The sequence below is a fragment of the Tenrec ecaudatus genome, chromosome 11 (assembly GCF_050624435.1).
Source record: "Tenrec ecaudatus isolate mTenEca1 chromosome 11, mTenEca1.hap1, whole genome shotgun sequence".
Taxonomy (NCBI): Eukaryota; Metazoa; Chordata; class Mammalia; order Afrosoricida; family Tenrecidae; genus Tenrec; species Tenrec ecaudatus.
The window spans coordinates 104,289,812-104,303,840 of NC_134540.1; the positions used below are offsets into that span (position 1 = coordinate 104,289,812).

Sequence of the window (14,029 nt, forward strand, 5' to 3'; positions counted from 1 at the left end):
GAAATCGGACAGGGAACATTGGAAAGCTCAACAGCATAGTGGTTAAAAGGTTCCTATTTCCGCTCAGTTCCTTGCCAGCTTTTTCATCCTAAGGATGTAACTGAGCTTACCTCGGTGTTATTGTATTATGCTTGAGATCATGGATTCTAGCGCAAGATGGCTTGATTCAACATCTCATTAGCTTCCTACTCACCATCGAGGAGCTGTGACGTCTAAATGGGTAAACAGACACATTCTGCTAAGGAAGCTCTAAGTGTGTACGAGTCTTCACTTGGGTCTGACCTGATTTCCCTTTGACAGGGCAGACTTAGCACTGTTCTACCACGCTCTGTCAGTGGACAACGCTATCGTTTCCTTTCTCCAGGTTTCCCTCTTACGCGTGTTCTGGCTTTCACAGGTCTTACTGTGATTGTTATTAATTTCACTGGGAGTGGGTAATATTTTGGAGACAAAAAGACATGCGAATGCTCATAAAAAGCAAAGAAAATTCTCACATCCTGGTAAAGAAACTGTTCACCTTTTAAAAGCTAAATGACTTTATTTCCAGCATGCCATCTACATTGCTGAAAGAGTTTATTTCTCTTCATTAGAAAGCACTTAAGGTAAAGCAATGACTTCTTCCACTGAGTCAAGGGATATGCCGTGGCAAATCCATTTACTCTAAATAAATTAGTACCTTCTTTTAGCAAAAAAGATGACGAGAGTCAAGAGGAATTTCCTGAACATTATACCTATGCTAAGAAAAATATTTCTGGGGTGTATTTGAAACACAGAGTATGTGCTAATGTCACTGTCAATTCCATATGTACGAGTATCATCAAGATAACTCCGGGACATTGAAAAGGATGCTAAAAATATCACAAAGTAAAATTTTACATAATAAGACTTTTTTTTTTCCTTTCTTACCAGAGAGGTCATCTTATGTTCCCTGGTCAAAACCCATGAATGGCTCAACAATAGCAAAGTCAGTGAAGAGTACAGTTTATTACTATAGACAAGTATAGCAAAGCCATATTTTTGAAGATATAATAATTCTACTCACTGCCAGCCAGTGAATTCTGACTCATAGTGACCTTACAGAGCAGAGCACTTGTGTCCCATGGGGTTCCCCAGACTACACATTGTTAGTGGCAGGGGCTGTCACATCTTGCTCCCACATTGTGACTGCTAGGTCAACCCACTGAGTTTTCAGTTAGTTACCAAGAATCTAGTTATTAGAGTACCAGGACTCCTGATATAATAATAACAACAACAATACCAAAAATAACTTAGCAATACGAATAATCAGTAAGTAATGTGAAATTATATAGGGATTTTTCTTTTCCGGGTCTCAAAGGACTGTATCTACGTAATTTATGGTTTTAGATATATATGTATATATATATATATATATATATATATATATATATATATATATATATATAAAATGAAGATGGGACACTTGAAATACAAGAGTGACTAGGACTGTGAGCACAGCTATCCTGGGGACTACCACAAAACTAATGTGAGAATACAGAGTGCATTACGGAGAGTTCAAGGTTTCTTAAGGCCCTTGAGACAATGTATCAATTTAATCAGACTTGAAAATCAGTTTACTCAAATTTTTACTGGGAGCTACTGGAATTTTCTGCCCCAAAGTCTAAAACAGAGGTCTGTGAATCTGATAAAGAATAGTTTTTATCAGTGATTTTCTTGCTTTCCCAAAGCCAATACTGTTAAAATAAAAAGCCCTAGTAGGTATTCATGCTGTGGGATGCTGTGATTCTCACTGGCATGTGATAGCCACATACTCCATGGGATTTTTATTTAATTTTTATCCTGACACCCTAAACCCTAGCTCTGAGGTGAGGTAGAGGGATTTGGGCAGGACCTCTGGTCATAGCTTTCCACTTTAAAATTAAAGTCCCTACTTCTAAACAACCTTCTACCAACTCTGGACTTCAAGGCATCGCCTCAATTGAAGAAATTTTATATTGGAGGGAAGCATCAATGTGTCAACCTGAATGACAGGTGTCTTTGCTGACCTAGATGCCTCCACAAATGCACAGCAAGGCGGGTGAGAATAAAAACTCAAAGCTTATTATGCCGCAGCAAACTGCTACTTGGCCAATGTTTTTTAGAAAAACAAGCAGCATGCCTTATTTACCAATATTATACACTAAACTACCTGGATTGGCTGAAGAAAGAAAAAACTTATTTCCTCAGACTCGGAAAATGTAAGATTCTCTAACATAGAAAAATGTTTCCACTATAAAAAGTATACATTGAACAAGATACAGCTCTGCCCCACAATTATTTGTCAGTCGTGAGTACCTTGGACCTGGTACGGATGTGGAACTTTATGCAAACCATCCTAATAAGGAAAACATCTGACCATTTACCTGAATAATCCTCTGAGTGCCGTCAACACTGACAGACAGTAAGGGTGAAGCCAGGTTCCAGGTACTGGTCACATTTAGTTTCGACCCATCAACTTCCACCTGTGGTGACACCAAATAAAACTGTTACCACAAAGAAAGACAGAAAATGGATCTCAAGTTCATTGCTGCAGACAAAGCAACAGCCATATTAAACAGATGGCTCCCAAACAACCTGTCATGTTTACTGCTCCCGCCATGAAAGACAGGGTCCAACAACAGTCTCCTGAGCCATCTCTGGGGAGAGGTGAGAGACCTGTGAACAGCTGCCTCTGGTTACTGAGGTTTCAAGGAACTTTCAGGAAGGAACAAACAGCCTTCTAACTCTGAGCCTATCTGGACATGCTGCATTTAATGCAATTAGACAAGCAACGCATATAAATTCTGGTGACACTGTGCAACCCACACAACAGGGCGTGCATCTGACGTCCTCTCCAAGGACCAAAGAAGAACTTTCTCTGGGTTCATTTTAACGATGGACTGTGCACTGCTATCTTAATTAAACAGAGAGCTTTAATTAAGCAAAATTCTTTAGTCGTGACGACCGAAAGTCTGCTCAAACTTTGAAAAGTTCTGTCATACTTCTGTCCATCATAAATGACTACTCTCGTGAAGTCATCACCCATGGAAAAACCACAATACTTTAAGACAAAGATATTATTTAAAAACAAAACAAAAACCCTTAGCTTTCAAATAAATAATATGAAATTAAACAAAAAAAATTATTGAGGCCACAAGTAGAATAAGGGTCCCCTGAGGGCCAGCGTCAGGGAGGGAAAAGGGGCCTGTTATCAAGCTGTTACAGAAGAGAGAGAGGTTTTGAAATTTATTTTAAGCAATTGCACTTCTTGATGTGGCTGGAATTATATGACATCTCTACTAGCTCCCAATAAACTGGCTTTGAATAAAAACAATAAAAATTAAAACAAAAAATTAAAAGCTAATTAAAAATAATAAAAAGTTATACAGATGACTGCTTTATACTCACTTTGAGAGGCAAGAAAAAAATGACATTATTATTTAATTCTACAATACACAAACTGACAAAAGGATACTTAAAAGTTTGCTCAAACATTTAAACAATGAAATTCCTAAGAATTCAACCATTATCATTTAATTCTTACAAAAGACATTAATCTATTAAAACAAAATATAGGAGAAAAAGTTCCCCGCCATCAAGTCGATTGTGACTAACAGCTACCCAATGGGACAGGACAGAACTGTCCCAGTGGGTTTCCAAGACTGAAACTCTTTACAAGAGCATAAAGGTTCATCTTTTTCCCCACGGAGCAGTTGGTGGATTTGAACTGCTGACCTTGTGGTTAACAGCCCAATACTGAACTACCTTACCAGGGTTCCTAAAACAAAATATATAGACTTATAATGGTTAGAAGTGTGTGTATTTGAAGTGAATGTACATTTGAATACATATTAATTTATATGTACATATTAAACTCTATAGTATGACCCAAAAGTTTGGAAACAAAGATGGATATTGACTGTGCAATAAATATCAGCAGGACATATATTATGCATTCATTCTTGTTTCTCCATTTCCAGATTCCCTATATACATGGCAATTATTTAACAATTAACCAGCAAATTGCTAGAGATTAACTTGGACCCATGGTGAGTCTATGTATGTCAGAACAGGGTTTCCGATGGCTGATTTGGGGAAGCAAATTGCCAACCCTTACTTCTGAGATACCTCTGGGTGGGCTCGATGCCACCCCCAACCCCAAGAAAAAAACCCTGATAGCTGACTGAGTGAGCTGCTTGCAGCACCTAGGAAATGAGTTCAGTTATAAGGAAGAAGACTGGAACCACACTGACTGGGATCTCATTTGACATTGTAGATTACTAAATTGACTGAGCTAGAATTATTTAACCTCTCTTACCTTCAGTGTCAAACTATAGTAAAGGTTAAAAAAATCTATTAGGCTGCTGTTACGATCAAGTAAGCTAGCATATGAAAATCTCTACTAATAATCTTTTCATCATAGGTCTTGAATAGTTTTCTACTTTCTTCCTGCCTCTAATGATTGTATTATTCTTAACAGTTGTAAAATAAGACCAAATAGTTATAAAAGAAGATCAATTTATGAAGTATTAGACCCACATAAATTATTAACTATTGAAACACTGGACAGTAAAAATCTAAGAAACAGAAAGAAAACAGTTTTGATTATGGCACTACAAATATACTTAAAAATGACCATCCCCAAATTAAATATTCCTATATGCTAAAAAACAGTATAAACTCACAATATTAACCTTGAAGTTAAGCAGATTGAGGTATGAAAACTGCATTTAAATTAAAAGGTTAAAAAAATAAAAAACCTCAATGATCAGTTTTTAATTTTTTGTTCCATTTATTAACAGATGATCATTCAAGCTTATAATGACATAATAATTTCAAATTTTTAAAATCATTTTATTTGGGGTTCGTACAACTCTTAACACAGTCCATATATCCATTCACTGTGTCAAGCAAATTTGTACATTTGTTGCCATTATCATTCTAAAAACATTTGCTTTCTACTTGAGCCCTCGGTATCAGTTCCTCATTTGTTGCCCTCCCACCCCACCCCCTTTCCCTCATGAGACCTTGATAATTCATAAACTATTATTATTTTGTCATGTCTTTATACTGTCCGCCATCTCCCTTCACCCACTTTTCTGTTGTCCATTCCCCAGAGAGGAGGTTATATGTAGATCCTTATAATCGGTTCCCCTTTTCTCCCCAACCTTCCCTCCAACCTCCGGTATCACCACTCTCAGCACTGGTCCTGAAGGGATCATCTGTCCTGGATTCCCTGTGTTTCCAGTTCCTATCTGGACCAGTGTACATCCTCTGGTCTAGCTGGATTTTTAAGGTAGAATTGGGATCATGACAGTGGTCGGGAGGAAGCATTAAAGAACTAGAGGAACGTTGTATGTTTCATCGTTGCTATACTGCACCATGGCTGGCTGGTCTCCTCTCTGCAACCCTTGTGTAAGGAGATGTCCAGTTGCCTACAGATGGGCTTTGGGTCCCCACTCCGCATTCCCTCTCATTCACAATGATATGATTTTTTGTTCTGATGATGCCTGATAACTGATCCCTTTGACACCTTGTGATCACACAGGCTGTGCTTCTTCCATGTGGGCTTTTTTGCTTCTGAGCTAGAGGGCTGCTTGTTTATCTTTAAGCCTGTAAGACCCAGATGCTATATCTTTTGATACCTGGGCACCATCAGCTTTCGTCACTACTTTTGCTTATGCACTGGCTTTGTCTTCAGGGATCATGTTGGGAAGGTGAGTATCATGCATGCCAGTTTAACAAATACCAAGTATTCTTGCATTGAAGGAGTACTTGAGTGCAGGCCTAATGTCCATCTGCTACCTTAATACTAAACCTATAAATACATGTATGTATTTATAGATCTATTTACTTATCATTATATATATTTACATATGTACATTCCTGTATTTAGACCTCTCTAAATGCCCATTTGCCTCCTAGTTCTTTCCTCTATTTCCTTTTACTTTCCTCTTGTCTCACTATCATGCTCAGCCTTCATTTGGGTTTCAGTAATTCCTCTCAGTTACATTGCCCTTGATCAAGCCCTTCCAGGCCTCTTACTCCCTCCTCACCAGCAATTTTGGATCACTTGTTGTTCCATTGGCCCTGGGATTGTTAACATCACTTCCTTTCCCCCACCTCCCTCTCTTCCATGTCCTCCTGGAACAATCAGTCCCATGGTTTTCTCCTCCAGATGGTTTATCAATAATTTAACACCCCCCCCTACTATCATGATCCGAATTCTACCTTTCAAGTCTGGATAGAGCAGAGGTTGTACACTGGTGCAGACAGAAGCTGGAGGCACAGAGAATCCAGGGTGGATGATACCTTCAGGATCAGGGGTGTGAGGGGCAATACTGGGAGGGTAGAGGGAGAGTGGGTTGGAAAGAGGGAACCGATTACAAGGATCTACATGTGACCTCCTCCCTGGGGGACAGACAACAGAAAAGTGGGTGAAGGGAGACGTCGGACAGGGCAGGATATAACAAAATAATGATTTATAAATTATCAAGGGCTCATGAGGGAGGAGGGAGCGGCGAGGGAGGGGGAAAAAAGAGGACTTGACGCAAAGGGCTTAAGTGGAGAGCAAATGCTTTGAAAATGATTAGGGCAAAGAATGTACAGATGTGCTTTATACAATTGATGTATGTATGGATTGTGATAAGAGTTGTATAAGCCCCTAATAAAACATTTTTAAAAAATAATTTAAAATTTAAACTCAACATATGAAATCAACAGGAATGACAGAATGCAAGCTACTACTGCCATCTAGCCCTATCAGAGGAGGAATTCATGAAGACTCTAATCTACTTCTGTGATAACAGAGAAGGAACTAAACTTGTAAAACCTGTGAGAATTCAATCTCATCAAATAAAGTTCATGTAAATTTGCTGCATTCAATTCTCAATATAGATGCTCTATTTCCAGTTTACGATTTTATTTATACACTATGTGTTCTCAAGGTAGCTTCAAATTCTCCTTGGAAGGAATTGAAAAAGTGAATAAATTTAAATTTTAAAAAATCAAAGGTCTCTTTTAAAAATGTCAGGAGAATGATGCAAATAGCACAAATCATAACCATGAGATGAGTCACTCACACCCACTGGGATGGCAGATGTTGCTGAGGATGTAGAGAATTTAGAACCCTCATACTTTAGGGCTGGAATGGACAGCCTCTCTGGAAAGTGTAGTTTCCCATATGACCCAACAGTTCCACTGCTAGGTACATCCCCAAGCGAAATAAAAACTGTACATAGAAACGTGCACATGAATGTTGAGAGGAGCATTAGTCACCAAGCTCCGTAACGGTGAAAACAGGCCACACATCCATCACCTGACAAAATGTGGTATAGCCATACAAAAGAAAACTAGTTGGCCATCAAAAGGAATGATACAAAGATATATGCTATAACAAGAATAAACCTTCAGAATTTATTTAACTAAAAGAAGTCAGACAGGATCACATGTTTTGTTACATGACTATCACTCGTTATACCAGCGGTTCTCACCCTGTGGGTCGTCCCTTTGGGGGTCAAACGACCCCTTCACCGGGGTCACTCGATTCATAACAGTAGCAACATTACAGTGATGAAGTAGCAACAAAAATAATGTTACGGTTGGGGGGCGGTCACCACCACATGAGGAACCGTACTAATGGGTCGCGGCATGAGGAAGGCTGAGAACCACTGTGTTACACGATCATTGTATTCTGTGAATGCAAAAGTCCACCTAGAGCCCAAAGCAGATCAGTAGATGCCTAGAGCTAGGGAGCATGGGGGCTTGGAGGCCTACAATTAAGATAAAGGTAGCTTTTAAAATTTTTATTTTTGGGGTAATAAAAACGTTTTAAAATTTACTGTGGTGACTGCTATACAATTCAGTGAATATATTAAAAAGTACTAAATTGTTCATTTTAAATGGGTGAACTGTACCTTATCAGAACTATATTGCAATGAAACTGGCTTAAAAAAGAAGGAAACGATTAAAATACAAGAATAAAACTTGCCTTTCACAATGGTTGCTTATGTTTTTTAAGGCAAATTTATAAATGTAATATTCAAGACTTAAAAATGCTAAATCAGTGTGAATAGATAGGGCTTCCATTTCAAGACTGGATTTGTTCTATGATGCCTCCCTGGGTTTATGACTATAAATAATATTAAATCCAATTACTTATAGAATTATGAGATTATACTAACTCACTAAAAACAACTTTATTTCTTCCATTGAACATTTTAGCCCTTTTTAGTCTGTTTCTAAACTCTAATTCATGGTCAGTAATAATGTTTACATTATTCTTTGAGCAATGTTTTCATTATTTTTTTAAATCTAGGGGGAAACATGCAAATTGAATACTGAAACATTAAGTAATAAAAAATGCAAGTTTAGTCATAGACCAAAAAAAGCTTAAAGACAGCAAGAATGCGCGATGTAGCAACAATGAACAATACAACTTTCCTCTAGTTCCTAAATGCTTCCTCCCAACCCCCACCCCCCGCCCCACTATCATGATCCGAATTCTACCTTGCAAGTCTGGTTAGACCAGAGGATGTACACTGGTGCAGATAGGAGCTGGAGGCACAGGGAATCCAGGGCAGATGATACCTTCAGGACTAGGGGTATGAGGGGCGATACTGGGAGGGTAGGTGAGTGGGTTGGAAAGAGGGAACCGATAACAAGGATCTACATGTGACCTCCTCCCTGAGGGACGGACAACAGAAAAAGGGGTGAAGGGAGATGTGGGACAGGGCAAGATATGACAAAATAATAACTTATAAATTATCAAGGGCTCGTGAGGGGGAGGGGAAAAATGAGGAGCTGATGCCAAGGGCTTCTGTGGAGAGCAAATGTTTTGAAAATGATGAGGGCAATGAATTTACAGATGTGCTTTATACCACTGATGTATGTATGGACTGTGATAAGAGTTGTATGAGCCCCTAATAAAACCATTTAAATAAATAAATAAATCTCCTCTTGAAAGAGAAAAAAATGACAGCAAACATTCCCTTTAATAAAATACACACACAAACCAGTAACTAATGAAAATCAAATGACAAAATATTCTTTTATGATGGGATTGAAGAATGGAATTGTATGTAAATATAACTATTACACATATTGGATTGTGTAAACTATGTCAATAAAACTGTTATAAAAATAATAAATTCACCTCTTTAAAAATGAGTAGCACTTTTCTTTTTTAAGTAGTACTTTTGGTGAGAGAAATTAAAGACCTAAATAAATGAAGAAATATATTCCTACGTATATGAATTAGAAATATTATTATTAAGATGTACACTCTCTCCAAAATTGATCTAAATTGTCTATGTAATGAAAATCAAAAGCACAGCAGGCTTTTAGTGATGAAATTAAGAAGCTTGTCTTAAAATTTACATGGAAGAGCACAGAATATAGAAGAAGGAGACCTTCTTAGAGCATTAATCTGGAGACGTAGCACCACCTGACTTCAAGACTTAGCATAAAGCTACAGTGATCACGACACTGGTCTAAGAATAGACGTATATAACAATGGACCAAAATAGATCGTTCAGAAAGATTCTTCAATGTGTGTGTTCACTTGTTTTTTTTAAATGCCAAGGTAATTTACTGGAGAAAGAACAGTAATGTCAACAAATGGCAATGAAACAACTGACAAGCCATTTTAAAAAGTAAAATAAAGTTTGGCTTTTATGTCACCTAACCTTAAAACCAAGGTAAAATTATTAGAACTATTAAGCTTCTAAAAAATAATAAGAATAGCAAAGGGCTTAAGTGGAGAGCAAATGCCTTGAGAATGATTGGGGCAGGGATTGTATGGATGTGCTTTATACAATTGATGTATGTATATGTATGGACTGTGATAAGAGTTGTATGAGCCCCTAATAAAATGTAAAAAAAAAAAAGAAGAAGAAGAGAGAAAATGTTTGTGACTTTGGCTAAGGCAGAGATTCTTAAGTAGACTATAAAAAGTAAATGACCTTTAAAAAAAAGTACATATCTTACTAGAAAAAAATCAGACTTCATAAAGATTATAAACCGCTGCTACCTGAAAGACACTATTTAAAATATGAGAAACAAAAACAAGTCACATATTGGGGTATTTGAAATATGTGTATCTGATAAAGAACTTGTGTCCAGAATATACAAAGAATTGTTATATGCCAATTTCTAAACGTGGCAAATGATCTGGACAGATACTTCATTAAAGAAGGTGGCTAAGCCCATAATAAGAAGTTCCAAATGACTAATCAATAAGAAAAGGACATTAAAAATCAAAGTGAGGTAGCACCACACACCTATTTGAATGGCTTAAATTAAAAGGAGGGATAACACTGCGTGCTGACAAGAACAGAGCTTTCATAAATCATTGAAAGGAATGCAAAATAGTAGACCTACTTTAGTAAACCCCTAATAAGTGAAAGGATATGTCCACACACACACCATTCTATGAGTGTTAACCATGGCTTATTTATAATACACACAGCAAAAATGTTTAGCCCCAAACTGAAAACAATTCAAACGTCTGATAAACTGATAATAAAAATCATGATAAGTCCTTACAATGGAAAATGAATCAGCCATTAGCATCTAAAAGCAGTGCCCTAGATGAACTAGTTCCAAGACATGAATATATAGGGCATAGTTTAATTTATAATCAAAGAGGCTAGCATTCCAGTAGTTACTAGGGGCTAATGGTGAAAACCGGAAAACAACAACAACAACAGCAAAACTCCCGTGTCATCAATGCAATTCTGACTCATCACAACCCTCTTTAGGGTATCCAACTGTAAATGTTGGTGGAGCAGACCACTTCATCTTCCTGTGAGGAGAAGCTGGTGGATTTGAACTGCTGGCATGGTTAACTACCCAGTGTCTAACTCAGAGTGGTTCTAAGGCTCCTCGGGGGTGAAGCGGGAGAGATTGGATGCATAAAAGGCAAAAAGAAAGTTCTGGGTGGCTCATTTGTTTGTTTGTTTCAAGTCAGCTCTGACTCCCAGTGACTCTGTATACAACAGAGGAAAACACTGCCGGGTCCCAATCTCTTGACTGCTGCTTCCATGTGCACTGAATGTGGAACCAAGCAAGGTGAGCTGCTTGGCAACTTCAATCTCGTCTCCATTTATCGTGATGTGACCTAATGGTCCAGTTGAGAGGATGTGGGATTTGTTTACACTGAGTTGTCATCTACACTGAAGGCTGCCGTCCTTGATCGTCATCAGCAAGTGCTTCAAGTCCTCCTCACTTGCAGCAAGCAAGGTTGTGCCATCTGCACATTGCAGGTTGCTAATAAGCCTTCCTACAATCTTGATGCCAAATTCTTCTTCATATAATCCTGCTTCTCTGATTTACTCAGTATACATATTGAATAAGTATGATGAAAAGACACAATCCTGGCACGTACATTTCTTGGTTTTAAATCACACAGTATTCCCTTGTTCAGTTCACAAAACTGCCTCATGGACAGGTTATACAGAAGCAGGGTGAAGGGTTCTGGAATTCCCATTCATCTCAAAGTTACCCATAGTTTGTGATGGACCACACAGCTGAATGTTTTTGCATAGTCAATAAAACACAGTATTACTGGTATCTTCTGCTTTGGGCCAGGATCCATCTGAATGAAAGGGCATATGAAATTCCAGCTGGAGAAGACCATGTCAATTTCTACAAATGGATTATACAGAAATCAAATTGACAACATCTGTGGGAAGACATCGTGGAGAAGCTCAATATCAGCAGCTAAAACCAGGCCTAGGGCTGAGTGTGGAACAGATTTATCAATTGCTCATCTGTATGTTTTAGTTGAAACTGAAGAAAATTAAAACAAGTCCATGAGACCCAAAATACAGCCTTATGTATATTCTGCCCGAATTTTAACCCTATAATGCCTGAATTTTTAATTTCAGGGAAAATGTTTTGTTTTTATTCTTTACTTTAATAGTTATCAATATGTATATTAAATATATTGATATGCATGAGCATAATATATTAATGTATATACGATTACTATATTATGATATACACATATCAATGTGTATATTAATATATTAAATGTTACAAAACATTACGCTCGGTGTTATAGGGTTAAGAACATCTCAAGAAGAGATTTGACTCATAGAAAACTAATGAAAGAAGACAAGACCTGGTAAACTGTGAAATGATATCAAGAACATTAAACATAAAGAGAATAAGTCATTCAAAAATAGAAAAGAAATTAAAAATAAAAGTTGCTGTCAAAAGAGCCTGACACTTGTTCTTAATTGCAGAGTAGCTGAGGCATATGGAAGAAATGATGAAGTCAAAAGCTGAACAGGAAACGTCAAAGGGCAGCTCAGGAAGACAAGTTAAAGCAATGCAATGAAATGTGAAAAGAGCTAGAGGTAGAAAAGTGAAAGGAAAGAACATGCTTAGCATATCTGAAACGGAAAGAACTGGAGAAAAAAGGCAAACCCCGAGTTGCAATATTAACAGATTCTAGGGGAAAATACTGAACAATGCAGGAAGCAACAAAAGAAATGGAAAAAACACGCAGAAGTAGTATACCAAAAAGAACTAGTCAATATTCAACCATTTCAAGACGTAGCATATGATCAAGAACCAATGTTACTAGAGGAAGAAGTCTAAGCTACACTGAAGGCATTAGCAAAAACAAGGCTCTGGGAATTGATAGAATACCAATTAAAATGTCTCAACTAAAGTGATGAAGCACTAGAAGTACTCACTCATCTAGGCCAAGAAATTTAGAAGACAGCTACTCGGCCAACTGACTAGAAGAGATTTATATTTGTAACTATTTCAAAGAAAGGTGACCCAATAGAATGTGCAAATCACTCGACAATATCATTGGCTTCACAGGCAAGTAAAATTTTGCTAAAGATCATTCAGCAGTGGTTGCAGCACCACTTTGCCTGGGAGCTACCGAGATTCAGATCAGATTCAGAAGAGGAAATCTATCAGATAGTATACTTCAAAAGGGTATGTTTTCGAGTAACAGATATGTGGGTAAAGGGAGACAACGGATGGTGTAAGATACGAAATAACAACAATTAAAATTGATCAAGAATTCATAAGGGGGGGAGAATTGGGGAGGTGAGTTGAAAAACGAGGAGCTGATACCAAGAGCTCAAGTAGAAAGAAAATGTTTTGGAAACGTTGATGGCAACATACATACAAATGTGCTTAACATAACTGAATGATGGACTGTCATAGGATTTGTAAGAGCCCCCCCCCCCCAATAAAATGGTCAATAAAAAACATATATTTTACTGCATATACCATATATACCAGAATATAAGCAGAGTTTTTAAGCACATTTTTAATGCAGTTTTTGTGGTAAAATTGGGTGTCTCAGCTGATATTCGGGTCAGCGTATACTCGAGCATGTGAGGTAAATGAAACCTCAATAAATGTGACTTTATCAAAATAAAGACAAAGGGATAAAATATCCCAAACAATGCTAATAGGACTTTTGAACTACTTTTTAATTCCCCTTCCCACAAAAAGTAACTGATTGCTCTCCCTAGGAGCTGTGGAGGTAGACGTAAACCTTAGGAGAAAGAGGGAAAGAAAATTTCTTATAGGCAGAAAGATTTTTTAAAAAAGATTCAAGGCCCTTCTAGGTGCCTGTGGATTATATGAAAGAAAGTCAGAGAAGATGAAGAATTCAGTGACTGGGATCCTCAATATTTCCTCTTTCATTTTTATCCTTGGGAACAGGGTTTGGGGATTGCAGTGAGGAGAGATGGTTGAAAAGATGCTGACAGGTATCCCGTAATCTTAAACATCTGGTCTATCGTTCTATCTCCAGGTCACAGACTAGGAAGGCTGCTGGCTCCTTGTAAAGCACAGCACTTAGGTCTTGGCATTTACAAGGTGGTGAGAAATCATCACATGTATCAGATAATAAGGTGAAACAATTGATACACTACGTTGCCTGAAAGAAACCGTTTACCTGAAAAGAGGGTAAGATCCTGCACGTTCAAACCAGGATCTTTCCACTTTCCCCTATGACTAGTAGAGAACACTAAGAGGAAGATTATGTGGGACACAT

General features: G+C 37.7%; 1 protein-coding gene across 1 annotated transcript in view; it reads right to left on the bottom strand.

Moving 5' to 3' along the window:
- Nucleotides 1–14,029, bottom strand: part of PCCA (propionyl-CoA carboxylase subunit alpha) — a 436,534-nt gene that overhangs the window by 87,266 nt on the left and 335,239 nt on the right. The window contains exon 20 of the mRNA XM_075563454.1: nucleotides 2,382–2,480. Within this exon, the coding sequence (XP_075419569.1) occupies nucleotides 2,382–2,480 (99 nt within the window). The remainder of the gene's footprint in view (nucleotides 1–2,381; nucleotides 2,481–14,029) is intronic.